Source organism: Apaloderma vittatum, unplaced genomic scaffold (genome assembly GCF_000703405.1).
Source record: "Apaloderma vittatum isolate BGI_N311 unplaced genomic scaffold, ASM70340v1 scaffold2282, whole genome shotgun sequence".
NCBI classification, from domain to species: domain Eukaryota; kingdom Metazoa; phylum Chordata; class Aves; order Trogoniformes; family Trogonidae; genus Apaloderma; species Apaloderma vittatum.
The window spans coordinates 8,261-22,711 of record NW_009703954.1 but is presented as its reverse complement, the minus strand read 5'-3'; the positions used below and the strand labels follow the sequence as shown (position 1 = coordinate 22,711).

The 14,451-nt window shown below is 36.7% G+C and overlaps 1 protein-coding gene across 1 annotated transcript in view; it reads right to left on the bottom strand.

The window, feature by feature from the left end:
* Positions 1–11,017, bottom strand: part of LOC104269612 (cadherin-18-like) — a gene marked incomplete at both ends in the record, with an annotated part of 42,020 nt that extends 31,003 nt beyond the window's left edge. The window contains 2 exons of the mRNA XM_009864825.1: positions 4,178–4,431; positions 10,830–11,017. Coding sequence (XP_009863127.1) covers positions 4,178–4,431; positions 10,830–11,017 — 442 coding nt within the window. The remainder of the gene's footprint in view (positions 1–4,177; positions 4,432–10,829) is intronic.
* Between the last annotated feature and the right edge of the window lie 3,434 nt (positions 11,018–14,451).

Sequence of the window (14,451 nt, the reverse complement as noted above, 5' to 3'; positions counted from 1 at the left end):
ATCCAAGAATCACCTGGGGGCAGATGGCAGGGTTTCAGCAGGCACCACTGCAGCCCTGAGGCAGTACAGCAGCCTAGGGCTGCTCCTGACGCACATATGCAAGTTGCCAATCAAAAGCTCTTCTCACTTCCAATCTGTGTGGAATTCTTCTGTGTATGGGTTCAGGAAGCGAAAAAGACATTTTCTAAGTAAGTATGGAGAGGTTTAAAATTAATAATGTACTAAAATTTAATAGCCATGCTTTCTTTCACATTGTATGGGCAACTTTCAAGACCCGCCTGCACACCAGGTTATTACAATATTGTAAGACATAACTTAACCCGAGCTTTTCAAGCAATGAAGGGTTTTGGCATGGAAATAGACGACTTGACACAATGAAAGGAGATTAGTTTCTAAATTCCAATGAAGCAGTAATCCCTGTGAATGAACTACAATTTAGGATGTTTTCTGTCAATTTAGAACACCACTTTTAAAGTAAACAGCTGTTTTTCAAACAAAATATTTACCTTTAAAATTAATACATGAGGGAGTTTCAATGTAAATTTTATGATTTCTATTATTATGTTTGCTTTCCATACTTGAATAGGATAAAAATTTATTTCTAAGCACACCATTTTTAAAAGTTTCTCTGAAAACACATGTCTACCTATTTGAAAGAAGAAAAATCAAGTCAAAAATAAAACCCCTTTAAAACAAGTCAAATTGCCAACCAGAAAACATCTGAATAAAAGAAACCTCTAACAGCCACATTTGTTATTACACAGGTTCTTTTGTGAGGGTTGAAAAAGTAAACACTAGTACAAGCCCTGGCACAAAGTGCCCTCTGAAGACTGCTCAGTTCAGGAACAAGCTGAAATCACTGTGATGAAATTGCAGTGAAGAAATCATGAAAAAAAAGCTTTCATCTGCCTCTCTACTGCTAACAAAAGAGGTTGGTATTTATTTTTGGGTTTAGTTCAAGTAACTTTTTAAATAAGATTACTCTTCATCATTACTAATTACTGTTAACTACTTCTCTGGCTACTATTCTGTTTAAAAGAACAGTTCCTGCCACCAAAATAAACCTTTACTTATTAGGGCAGTGCACAGATCACAGCACTGTATCTCTTTTAGCAGCTGGACAGCAAAGAAGAGGTAAGGTTACAACCATGTGTGCCTAACGCTTTATCAACCTCACACACAGCAACGAGCGTCCTCATAAAGTGCAAACGACACAAAAGTAGACTAGGAAAAACTGTTAAGTAAATTGCTGCTCTGCAGCTTGTCCTGTAGACTCAGAGCATTTGGAGATAGATGTATCTGGGCCATTTGGCTGAAGAATCATTACACTCCATCACTCCGCACCGTTCCACTGTGCAAGTCCTATCTGTAACTATCTTCTGTGCTTTTTAAGAAAGTTACATTGAATCTGCTAGCTTTTATTTTATAATCACTACTTCTATTTTGAATGAACTAGGAATTGTGTGGAAACAAAGGAGAGACATTGGTCTTACCCTCATGTTGTCTTTCAGAGTCATCAGGGTTTCAGAGGAACAGTGGAGGCATTTTTTGCAAACCAGCACAGAAGGATGTAAGTGAACCGTGTGCACGTTGCTGAGAAAAACAGCTGCCTCCAAGCGCTCCTTTGCTCGCCGCCATGAGTGGAGCGTGGGACAGGACGTCACTTTCAGGGGAGCAGCAGCTCAGCCCCGTGGACCAGCCCTGCTTCTCAGGTTGTGCACTACTCCCAACCCACAGTTTCCCACCATGCGGCCTCATCTTGACACAACACAAAGCCCTTCTGCACCGTGTCAGTGTTTGTGTGAGGGATTAAAGCTCCCTGTTCCCAGAGCAGCCTTTCTCCACCTGCAGGAGGAGGCTCAAGGAGAATTTGAGGGCACACTGACCCAGCCTGGTGCCTCTTCAGAGACACATGCACCAATGGGTCAGCCCAGGCCTTAGAGGTTCGGCGTCTTCGTAAGAGGCACGTGTGCTCAGTCACCACTGTCAGTCCCACCGAGATGGACAAAGCCTGGCCAGAGAATGGGCTTGGGCACATTATGATATTTCAAGCATATCTAAGCTGCTACTGCCCTTTCCGAGCCACTCCAACGTGTAACGGAGGGCTGGCTCCTGTCATAGTTTCACAATTTGTTATGTTTTGCTAGCACTTTAGTTTTCTCACCATTGAAACAGGAAGAGATGGAAAGAATAATGCAAAAATAAATGCCAGTGGAGGGAAAAAATGGGATAAACAAAGGTAAGGATGATTTTTTTCCTCAATTATTCAAGTAACATGGATATTTAATATTTTGGCTTCAGTCCCTGGTTACAAATTTCTGTTTGGAAAAGAAAAAGGCAATACAAAAAGCAAAGTATTTGGAAATACTTTTTCTTTCATCTCTCTATTTCCAAATTATTACCTGTTTCACACAGAAGATCTATTTCAGGCCTTCCACACCTTTTTATAAACTGCTGCTGCTTCCCTTTTACCATGGCTGTCTACCTCTTCTAGACGAAACACTGCGGGGCCACAGATGGTTGAATTATGGAGGAACTAGTCACTGGCCCTTCCTATTCCAAGTCTACCATGACGGCTAATCTGTCTGACCATTTCAGCTGCTGTTTCAGAATTACAGTCTTAAAGCTATAGGTACTTGGCATTTATTTTTAGAGAAACGTTCTTATTTATGTTATGATTTATACACAAATACCATAGTGGCAATTTTTCAAGGGCAATAACTTGCCACTAAGAAATTGCATATATTGATTGTCTGATACTAAACATTTTGAAGCTGAGACTATTAGCACAAGAGAACCATAAAACTCTGATGCTTTCATTGTTCTGCAAAAACTGTTTCATCTGACCAAGACTATTATACATACCCATCAGATTTCAACTCAGTCACGAGACTAAAAATGCCCAATTAGCTTAAGAAAAATTGTTTTCCAAGTACATACCCATATGATTTCCTCAAAGGCTACAACAGTATGTCATAAAAAGGAATAGTACTAACTATGTTTTCACAAAAAAAAAATTTCTAAAACATTTTAAATTCACTACAACCTTTGAGACAGTCAGTTTAGAAAGTAGCTCATTCCACAAATGAAGCCTATCAAAAATAGCATTGGATCCTAATACAGCTGAAAACATGTAACTGAAAATTTTACTATAAAGCAGTAATGAATTCAAAACTCAATTCCAGAGTGTTCAAGGTTAAATCCAAATGACCTTAAATTTATAAGTACAATTGACATCCATGGGTTTGTTGGTTTTTTTTTTTGGCATAAATGCTTTTTGAAGTTTTCTGTAAGTATTTTCAGCTTGATTTCAATTCCTTAGTTCAGACCATGACCTATTTCCATGTCAGTTCTGTCACTATAAGAAGTATTCTACCCAGAGCAGCAACATAGAAATGTTCCTTTCTTTTTTCCTTTTCTTTGAGTGAATTTTGTTTAAAAGACTATAAAAATCTTTCCTTCCTAGTATGTTACATATTCATTTAGCTTTCAGATGACGTAACTGACACTACAAATACTTGCTTCTCAGCACCTCTCTTTGCCCTAAACTTCGCAATTGAAGATGACATGGCATATCCCTAGCAACATCAGTGGGGTGTATTATTATTACATCCCTATTATTCTTCTAAAACTGAAGCAGATGACAAAATAACAGTTTTCTTTTTGAACACAATTTTGCAAAAATTATAGTGCTTGTCTGTGAAGCAAGGTGTACCTAAAGCAGTTCCTGTCTTGCACGAGCCCCTTGGAGAACTACAGCGCGGCAGGTGCACAGAGCCAGCACAAACCTGGCACGACGGGAAAACCAGCGTTGCGATCCTGAACGGACTGACAGCTAGGGGCACGATACTGGCGGGCAGCAGACCAGTGAAGGACACCATTTGATACGACGTGGCGATGTGTGTCACATGCACATGGGCCTTTTGAAAAGATGTTGTTAGAGGATCTAGTGCGCACAGACCTTTGCTCAGACCAATGACTAGATGGCGATTTTAGAGTAAACCAATAAAAGGTTGAAGATTATGTTATTAAATTAAATCCATGCAGACTGATCATGACACTGTTCCAACCTATGCTTCCCTTTATGCACTAAAATAAAAGACAGTTTCATACACTCCAGGTCCACTAACCCTTTAGTTGGTGGAGCTGAATCCCGTATAATTCGGATTTACTATACCTCACTAAACTGCTGGCACTGTCAGGATCTTGTGCTGTTACTGTGCCGACAGCAGTCCCGATCTTTGCGTTTTCATAAACTTCCATGACATAGGAAGGCATAGTGAAGAGCGGAGGTTCATCCACATCACCAACAATGATCTTCAACATTGTCACATCCTTGAATGGTCCCAAGTGCGAAAACCGAAAATCAAGGTGAGTATTTGCTCCTTCTATATTAAGTGTATATGATTTCTTTTTTTCATAGTTGAGCGGCTGTTGGCAGAAAAAAAACCCAACACATTTGTCAATGCCATGCTGTGCTTTAGTTTAGGCTGCTAGCAAGCTAACTACATCTTCTCTCTTTAACTTAAACCACATTTCTTCATGCTACTGGAAAGTGACAATATTCTGTGATATTCTGGCAGCCACTGCCATACTTTTTAAGTAGAAGGATATACATGAGGAAGGATGGAAACGTGCTTTCTCTACAACAGAGTTGTGGGCAAGGTATCAGCTTTGGAAAAACTCGTTGTTTAGAATGAATCTCAGACTCCTCTTCTGTGATAATGTAAAGTCTCTGGATTTTATAACACTGTGATTTTTATTGGTAAATGCTAAATACTTAAAAAGTTAGAAACTGATGTATCCCAAATTAAATTGCCTTTTTAATTAACATCTAATAGACAGTAATAGGGATACTAAAATTCTTCTGGGCATCTCTTATCTTAAATCCTCAACTGCAAAAAGCAAGTCTTTGCAGGAAAACACTCATCATACAAACAAGAAATTAAACATGTAAGAATAGCCTAGGCAAGTGCTTGTGTGATTTTCTATATATTCTTATCATATATATATTCTTATCATTTTCTTATCAATTCTTCACCCCTAAGGAGAGACAACTCTCAGTCTGTCTCACCACCTACAGCTCTGCTGCACAGGGATACACCCCAAATGGAAAGAAAGTCTGCAGCCAGGGATATGCCTTCTGCAGGGCCCAATCTTCCAACAAAACGCAACAGAAGGCCCATCCCCAGACACAGCACCCACCAGAAGTGCCACTGCCACTTCAGCATTGCCCTGCTGTTCAAATCAATGGATTCCTACCAGGAATCCCACCTCCCTGCTACGAAGGAAGCAGCTGGGGGTCGTACCCATGTATCACACAGCATGGACACTTTCTTTCTTAGGAGTCTCACTTCTGTCTTGTGAATTACATGTGAAAATTTCATGTTCCTAGCTCAGCTGGTTTTCAGATTACTGTGAGCTAATTTTACTGATTTGGCGTATTTGTTCTAAGCCTACATTGGTACGCTACTACCCTGTCTTACGCACGATATAAGATAAACATGACAAATCCAACTCTCAGCTCCTCCCGCAGCAGATAGTTACACAGCAGGAAGGACTAAAAGGATATTTCACTTAAAAGTACTCAAGTAATGAAGTTCCATTAGCAGATAAAGAATTAAGCAATGTTTTTACCGGAAGCTGTATTTACAGGACCATAATTATTTTTAGTTGGTTTCTTCAGTCTCACTAAATTAACTGACTACTTTTCATAGACAGCCCATGGAAAATTTCATGTGAAAAGTTATTTTTTCAATATATTGTCTGTTACTTCTAATTACTGCAAAGGCTTTAAAAAATACCACTTCAGTTCCAGCCAGTCATAGGACAGATCTCAAATTTCAGATTGCTATCTTTTAAATGTGCTTCTATCTTGAGCAAATGCACCCACTCTTGATAACAGAAAACTCAGTACTTACTGGGTTATAAATTTCTACCTTTAGCCAATTTATAAAGCAGGAGAGGTAGGTTAATGTTTACTACCGTACTGAGCAAAGCAGGCAGTTTGTGCAGGTACACAAATACTACCGCTAAGTTTCCAACAGTCTCAGAACACAGGCATAACACCAAAAGAAGTTGTAGATGTGCAGAATATTTTTTTAGAATCAAAATTATTTCGACATCATGGCATGGCAGAACTCCACTATGACCAGGATCAGTCTGTGTGGACCTGACAACCTGCCTGAACTTAATTCAGTACCAAGCCCTCGCTCAAGGCTGAACTGGTATTTCCTATCACCTCACCAACTGGAAAAGTCCTACTTAAGGCAAGAAATATAAGGAACTCATTGTGTGATTTGTCATTGTCAGTGTGTATTTTATAGATAAAATCTACATTAAATTTGACTGATGACGTATAAGAAAAATAGTTTGTTAGGATTTTTGTATTCTATGTATTTCTTTGATTTCTCCTTTATGTACTGAAGGATAATTAATTCATTGTCTTTTATCTCATAGCATAAGCCTTTTTTTTCTCTTCTGCTTTCTCTGTCTCCCTTTCCTGAATGTAAAAATACCATGATATATTTCTGTTCTGAGCAAGGAAATAATAAATAGTAATTTGCATTGCTCTGCAGCATATATATACTAAGATTAAACAAGCTCACAGTAGGATTGCAAATTGTAACTATGATGCATTTTTCGAAAATTAACTTAAATTTATACTAACAATGACTGGATTAGGTTGTATAAGAAGATTAATTTTTCTCAGAAAACACATGAGAAATAACACAAAGTCTTTCTTTCTTTCTTTTGTGTAGTTATTTGATCAGACAATAATAAACTATTTTTCGTCATCTGGAAATATAAGATCAATCAATTCAGATAATCAGAAAAAGCTAACATTTCAACCATAGCCAGACTAGTTTTTTACTTTATTTTCTTTCTTCTTCTTCCTGTAACATGTCTGAATTAAAGAATTAGATAGTGGGACATAAAAGAGCTTACTGTCCTGCACTGTGACTCACAGAGTTTAAAAAATAACACTATTTTCAACATTGAGCAATTTTAGACAGAAACAGTATTTTGTAGTAAGGATTACTATTACCAGGGATCGCAATCAGTTGTTGTTTTTATTTTTTTTCAATTTTCCTTGTTCTGTCCTGAGGACAAATAAGGAAATCTATAAGCAAAGCAAGCCCTGTGATAGTCCACATTTTGAATAATTCACAAGATCAGTTACAGAATCACAAAATGTCAGGGGCTGGAAGGGACCTCTGAAGACCATTGAGTCTGACCCTCCTGCCACAGCAGAATCACCTTGAACAATTAGTTGTTACATCACTTCTCTTTTTGTTAAAATACTAAAAAACTGAAATCTCACTGGAGTTTGAAGTTACAGAACTGGTTGTTGCTGGGTTTCTGCTTAAACACTGTGCAGGTGTTAAAACTGACATTTATCTTACCTCTGAAGAAGAGACTGGGCCTCCACTTAGAGCCTGCTAATGCTGTGCTAAGAAATTTGTTCCATTACTTCAGGTAATCTGAGCTGTCTACCAGTAGGAGTATTTTACAACCATCTTGCTTTCTTTATAATCTATTAATAATAACTTTCAGTTTAAAGTACATAAGGTATTCTAATTCAGCAAGAGTTTGGGCATAAAAATGATAATGCAAAATTTGTATTTACTATCCCATCAGACTCACTCATTTGAACCTAAAGAGCCAAACAGAAAAATGTGTCTCTTTCCTGTCTGACCCTTTCCTCCCTTCCAAGAGAAGAAAATACTAAAAAAAAAAAGATTTTTAAAGACCCTCACTTGTAATGTGTAAAACCTAAGTTTAAATTCTTCTTTATTTAACTCACAGAGAAGCCTTAAACATGAGTCACTTATCTTGGGGACGAGCTGTAGCTGTAAGAGAGAGGTAGCACTTTCCTGTCTCTATAGAAATCTAGGTAATTTCCAGATTTACTTAAAATTGTCCCAACACTGAAATTATTAACCCTTTCCTGAAAAGAAAAAAAAACACATTTACATTTTAGAGGGATCTAAACAGAATTTTTGTTCATGTTTATTTTCCCAAAGAACAACGTCATTCCATGATAATAAACCACAGTCTTCACTATGTATTCACTGGTTATTGTGATTTTCACACAAAACTGAAAATACTAAATGCAGCTCAAGTGACCAGTCACAAGGCTCACTGGAAAACACTACTGGTCATTACACTGTATCTTGTGTTTCTAATATCAGACGCCCACAAGGAACATCAGAATTTTATGAGAATAGCTGTTTCCTGAACATTTCCAGTCTCGTACAAAATGGAAGAGACACGGCCTGTTCCAACCACTTTTTCTGGGCAGTCTGAATGATACCCGCTGACCTGAAATTTGGAAAGTTCCAGCATACTTCTCTGAAAGTCACCACAAAAGGGGAACATGCTGACTAGTCATTCTCTGAAGGATCCAGAGTAATGACTTGTTTCCATGTCCTCTACTCCCCCACTCAAACCAAGGAACTGCATGTGGCAAAGGGGAAATCCTTCCCAACGGTTTACAACCAACCCTTTGGGGCAGGGTCTCTGAGACAGAAGGGTGGCTCCGCTGCGCTTTTCAGTAGGGGGACTAACGGAAGGAAGGACTGGATGTTTTGGGTCAGCCCAGAAGGAGACTAGAAAAGATCCTTTCCAACACTCACAGATTTTGCATGGCTGTTGAACAGCCTAGCACTGAGGTGCTGGGAAATTTGATTTTTGAATCAGAACCTCAAATAAGTGAAGTTTCAAAAGGTTGGAGGAGGATTTCAGATCTTCAGGTACAATAATGTATTTCTTCCAGCTCTTCTATTGTGCCTACTACATATTTTTCTAGAGAAGTACCAGACAAAAAATTATTCTATTCTATTGTTATAGAAAATACTGGCATCTGATACATGAAACAAAACAAATTTTGTTCTTAGTGGAGATTATGTATTTCAGGTAGGCTACCAGCTTCAAACCCATCTGAATTAAAATTAATTATGGCACACAGTATATAAAATACTTACCAAGCTGCATACAAGATCTGAGCAAAAAAAACAATTAAAAAAATGAGATCACCTTTTTGTACTGTGCAGGCGAATACTGTTAACTTCTCTTAGGAAGGACTGGAGGTTTTCCACACCAATTTATTATGTAGTTATAAGTGCTGCACTTGCGCTCGACAGAAACATAACATCACTTAGGTAAAATGTAGCCCTTCTTATCTTGATGTGAAAATGACTCAAATCCCTGTCGTGTATGTGTAAGAACAGGCAACATATGCTTTTGCCATATTCTGAAACAGCAAAAATCTCTCTGTGGCTAGTTTTGACTGCCAAAACCACTAAGAAGTGTGATTTTACACTTTTTATGTAGTGAGTCTTATTTTGCTGCAAACTTTTCCTTTCTGCTTCATGTTCTCAATATGCATAAATGCTGTATTTAATGAACAATAGTCATGGTGAACTTTTAAACATAGGATAACACTCATTTTGAAGAAAAAATAACACGTTATGGTTTTGGCTACATCAAGGTCACCAAGAATTAAGTTCAGTGGTATAACAAAGATAGAGTTTACATGTATGTGGCTGACACAGGTGGGTATTACACACTCTTAATAAAAACCACTGAATTAAAGCTTTTTAAGACACTGGGAGAGATGAGAAGTCTTTTAAAATTATTATGAACTATAAAAATAACATTTCCTTCAGTTATATTTTTTAAGATGTTAGATAAAAATTTACATACATATGCATCTATTCAGATGCAACCCCCCTCCCCATTCTTTAGAACAGTTTCTATTTTATTTTTCCACATTTTCTCTGGTTTTCAGTCCCCCTACCACTATGCATGCCCGGAATATATATTAACAAACACGAATACAACTTTGTTGTTATTTTTGAGGCTGTACGGATGTAATTGATGCCTACAAGACTCAGCAAGAGCAAATCCACGTGAGAATTGCTAACTGATGTCTGTTAGTCCAAGTGAAAACTGAAAACAAAAAATTATTTCTCTTTGTTGGAGAGGTTTTTTCAAATTTTTACTTAAATATATTAACCTGTTTCTCTTATTTATTATAAAAATAAATTTAAATCTAACCATAGGATATCAGCATAAGTTGGCAGAAACTGCAGGTAACATTCCCTATGAACTCAGTTCAGAGGACTTAATAAGGAGACAAAATTATTTATGGAATTAGATTTGTGCATGGAATTCAGTTAAGAATGAAATTAAATGGCAAAACCACTATATGATTAATAGTTTTAATAGACTGGGATACATACAGGAAATTAATATAAATAATAACTGTGTGACAGCTTGACCAGTTATATTTTGAGTCTTTATAAACCAGTTGGTATTTACATTCAACAGTGCACAACACCAGGCCATTTAGATGGCAGCTGGCAAGTAAGTAAAAAAAACCAAACCAGTCTATGAAAACAGAATTAGACTTCATTGTCACAGATTAACGTTCTATGTCAAGATTCGTGCAGTCTGAGGACAACAGTACAACTTTCAGCCATATGTTACGTCTTTTAAAGCAATTTAACGTACAAAAACATAAATAAAAAAATTATATTATCTTAATAAAAATATAGTAAATTTAGTTTATTATAAATATTAGTTATGACTGTTCAAAAAGCACAGAAGATTTAAATAACTGTTTCTTTCCTTGAGTTTCTTTTCTCCCCACCTTTCCTGCAAAGATTTAGTGTCTCACAAAGCAATGTGGAGCAGCTTACACTCTTGAAGTTCACGGTTTAATACATTTATGCAGTAAAATACTTTCAACATGGTATCTGCTTATTCAACACACATCATATTTTAATTAAACACACACAGAACTTTCAAAGCCTGTTGCTTACCTTTTTCAGGGAAAGAATTCCTTCCCTTGTTTCTTTGTCAGTAGATATGGAGAACACCCCAGAGCCATCACCATTTATAATTGTGTACTTCATGTCTGCGTTTGAGCCAGTGTCAGCATCATTTGCTTTGATTTTGCCAACTGCTGATCCAACTTGAGCTGACTCAGGAACATACAGCTGATAATGTTCTGAGGGGAAAAAAAAACAACAACACAAGAGCTTGGATATTTTCTAGTCAAACTAAAGAACTGTTATGTGCTTGAATCACTTCTTGAGTAACTGGAAGAGTATTTCATATGCAAAATTGACAAGTAAATCTATGGACTTACTTGGATTCCTAAAAAATCTCAAAAAGGAATTGTATTTTACTTAGGATGCCTTCATTCCCTATGCAAAATCCGAATTACCTAATGCATAATTTTGTTTTTCGCAGTTATTTTTGCAATTCAATACATAACTGGCAAGTACTTTAGAAGATTTTCTTCTCCATAATCAAGATATATTTATCTTCACCAACTTACCTTCAAATAAAGAGTAAAAGGAGCACTTTCGAACTGGAAAATCTTCGTATGTTACAATTTGTTTTTTCTGAAATCTGATCAGTTTTGCAACATTGCATCAACATTTTGCAACACTGAATCAAAACATACTTTTCTATAAAAAATGTAATAGATTTTATTATTTTACCATTATCACTTTTCAGAGTTCTTGTTGCAGCTCAAATGGCTTTGAATACAAATTTTAATTGGTATCCACAGTAAGGGAAAATGAACAGAGAGCATTACACAACTATGCCCATGAAAAGGATCCAGAACAACGAAGATATCCTTTCAGTGTTAGGTTAATCATTAGAAAATGATTTTTTTTTTGAAAGATAATTAACTGTCTCTATCCTTTTGGATTAAATCTCCTAACAAGTACACAATTGACATGAGAACAGGAAGGTGCCACACAAGGAGAAAAAAAGGCGACAGACACAATGTGACAACATGAACCTCAATTTCCATCTGAAACTAGTCCAGAAAGACAGCTCAAATAAGTTTTCTCCACTAATGCTGTGCTGTAACACAGCAGGGATGCTGAAACCCACCAGCGCTGAAAAGAATACACATTCAACAGAAGGCCCGCACATGCCACCCACCCTTCCCAACCAACCCCCCATCCAAATCCCTCCCCAATAGCCTGCCCACTTTGCATCACAGGCCACTGACCAACACAGAATTACTAACTTGTGTCACTAACTAGAATTACTAACTTGTGTTACTACATATCTTCTGAAACTCTACAGAGTTACTTCTACATTCCTCATAGGCACTCTGCGATATCGAACGCACGAACACGACACTGACGTGCAGGACAGTGGATCAGAAGACACCACATATCAAAGCCAACATGTTGTTAGTTTGCCGAGTTTAAACCAGCTGGCTGACTGCAGAGGTGCCCTTGGTAAGCATGTAGACAAGAACGGCAAAATTTAAATTTAATTCAAAGATTAAACTTGAATTACAGCAGAAAAAAGTATTTTTAATGGACTGAAGAAATTATAAATCTACAGAAGTTGCGATTGCAGAGGGAATGGAAGTTACCACTAAAATACAACTAACTGTAGACATCTGTTAGGAAATAGAAGATTTGATTTTAAAATTGTCTAATTCCTTGTACAATGGTTCCTAAACCTATGTAGAGTCCTGATTTTTATTTTTTTTTAATACTAGCCCACAATACTAATAAATAACTACTAATGTAAGAAGGATGGATGAGTATAGTATTGGTTAGTCCAAGGAAAGAGAGGTTTCCCAGGAAAACAAAAAATAAGTTACCACACATTAGGGAAAACAAGAAATGTCCAGTAGAACAAGAGAAGAAGTATAATTTACTAGGTAAAAAAGAAAATATAAACACTTATGTAACAGGAAAATTGCCTGGTAGTTGATTCAATTAAAACACTTAGTTAATTCTCTGATACAATTCTTTGACATGCATATAAAAGCCATCTTCACAAAGTTCCAAATAAAGGCCCTGCTGTGCATTCTTTTGCAATGCTTCGTGCTTACAGACGATGTCAGCTGACAATTTCAAATTGCTGGTTGCTTTATTACATACATAAAATTATAATGATGGGATGACATTCTTCTTGGAATTTACTTAGTGTTAAAATAAATGTGAAATGTGGTCTTTTGGCACTTTCACTCTGACTAACGCATTCTAAAAAGGAAAAGGTTGAGGACATAAAGAGTATGTTATTTAGAGGCCATAAAGAATGTTATGTAATCAAGCCACTTCATGAACTGGAAGTGTTATAACCCACATGATAGGGTGAACTAATTAGAGACTTCCAAATAGTCAAGCTAGTTCAAATATATCCACACAACACTATACTCTGTTTTTTAATCACACCCCAAGTGTTAGCCATCTGTTTCAGAAAATCATTTTACTGATACTAGCTTCAAACATTCTGAAACACTAAAACTTCAAGCAAAATAAGTATATGGTATCACTCACTGTCAGTATCTGTAAAAGTGAAATATTAAAAAAAAAGATGGAATGAAAACCGTTAAAAAATAAAAGATCTTAAGATCATATGGTCAAAAATGTCTCCCAACATGTATTTAACCACTGCTTCACAGAGACAGCCTGAGGACGTCTCAGACACACATAAACCAAACAGATAACTACAAAAAATAGTATCCAAAACGAACAAACACAGAGAATGATGAAATTCAGCAAGATTAAGACATTTATTTAGACTTTTGGTCAAAATTGGAAATGTTCTTACCAAACACTAAATCACTGTAAATTTTATTACTGTAAAGCACAGGAACTGATAAGAGGCTGAACATTTCCTTGGGCATTGAATCAATTTTGACAGCACATTAAAAATCATGTGGGACATGCATGCTGTGAACTTCTGATTTTTTTTTTATGTTAAGCTTTGAGTCTGTCTCAACCCTCTAAAAACTGGTAGGGACGTTAGGAGCCCTAAGGATAAGGCACTAGTCTGCATCAAAACTGTTTCACCAAATCTGCTCAAGTTGAACAGATTGTTCCCACGCTCCCAGCATTGCAGCCTTCAGCAGCTGTTGTAAAACAGAAATTTCCAACAGTCTTAGGGACGCTCTACATTGTTCTAGAGGAGCTGTCCCATGTTTTATGGATCAAGATTCTGTAGAGGCTGATTTGATTCTACATTGTTAAGATTCACTCAGATGCAGTCGCTTAGCTCATGAAGTGAGTAAATTAATACTCTTTTCCAGTTAATGTACCATACAGAGTAGTCATACCACTTTGCAGGACTTTATGCTAATTGAAACATTGTTCAAATACATACAGATAATCTTCATCTTTATTTCAATAAACTGTATGACTGTATCTGTCACTAGAGTAGAGAAACAACTTATTGATCCATAGAACAATTTACTTCTCATTTCAATTAGCCTACAGGCAACCTGTAATGCTGTGTTTTACTCTCAGAAAAGCAATTTCTCTGAATCGTTCAAAAAAAAGAAGTATGACAGTATTTAATGCAACTTAATAAGCATGTTATTCACTGCATTTTATTCATTAATCTATTTTGTTGATAATTTTGACTTACTTTTTATAGGTTATAATGTCCTCTTAAACA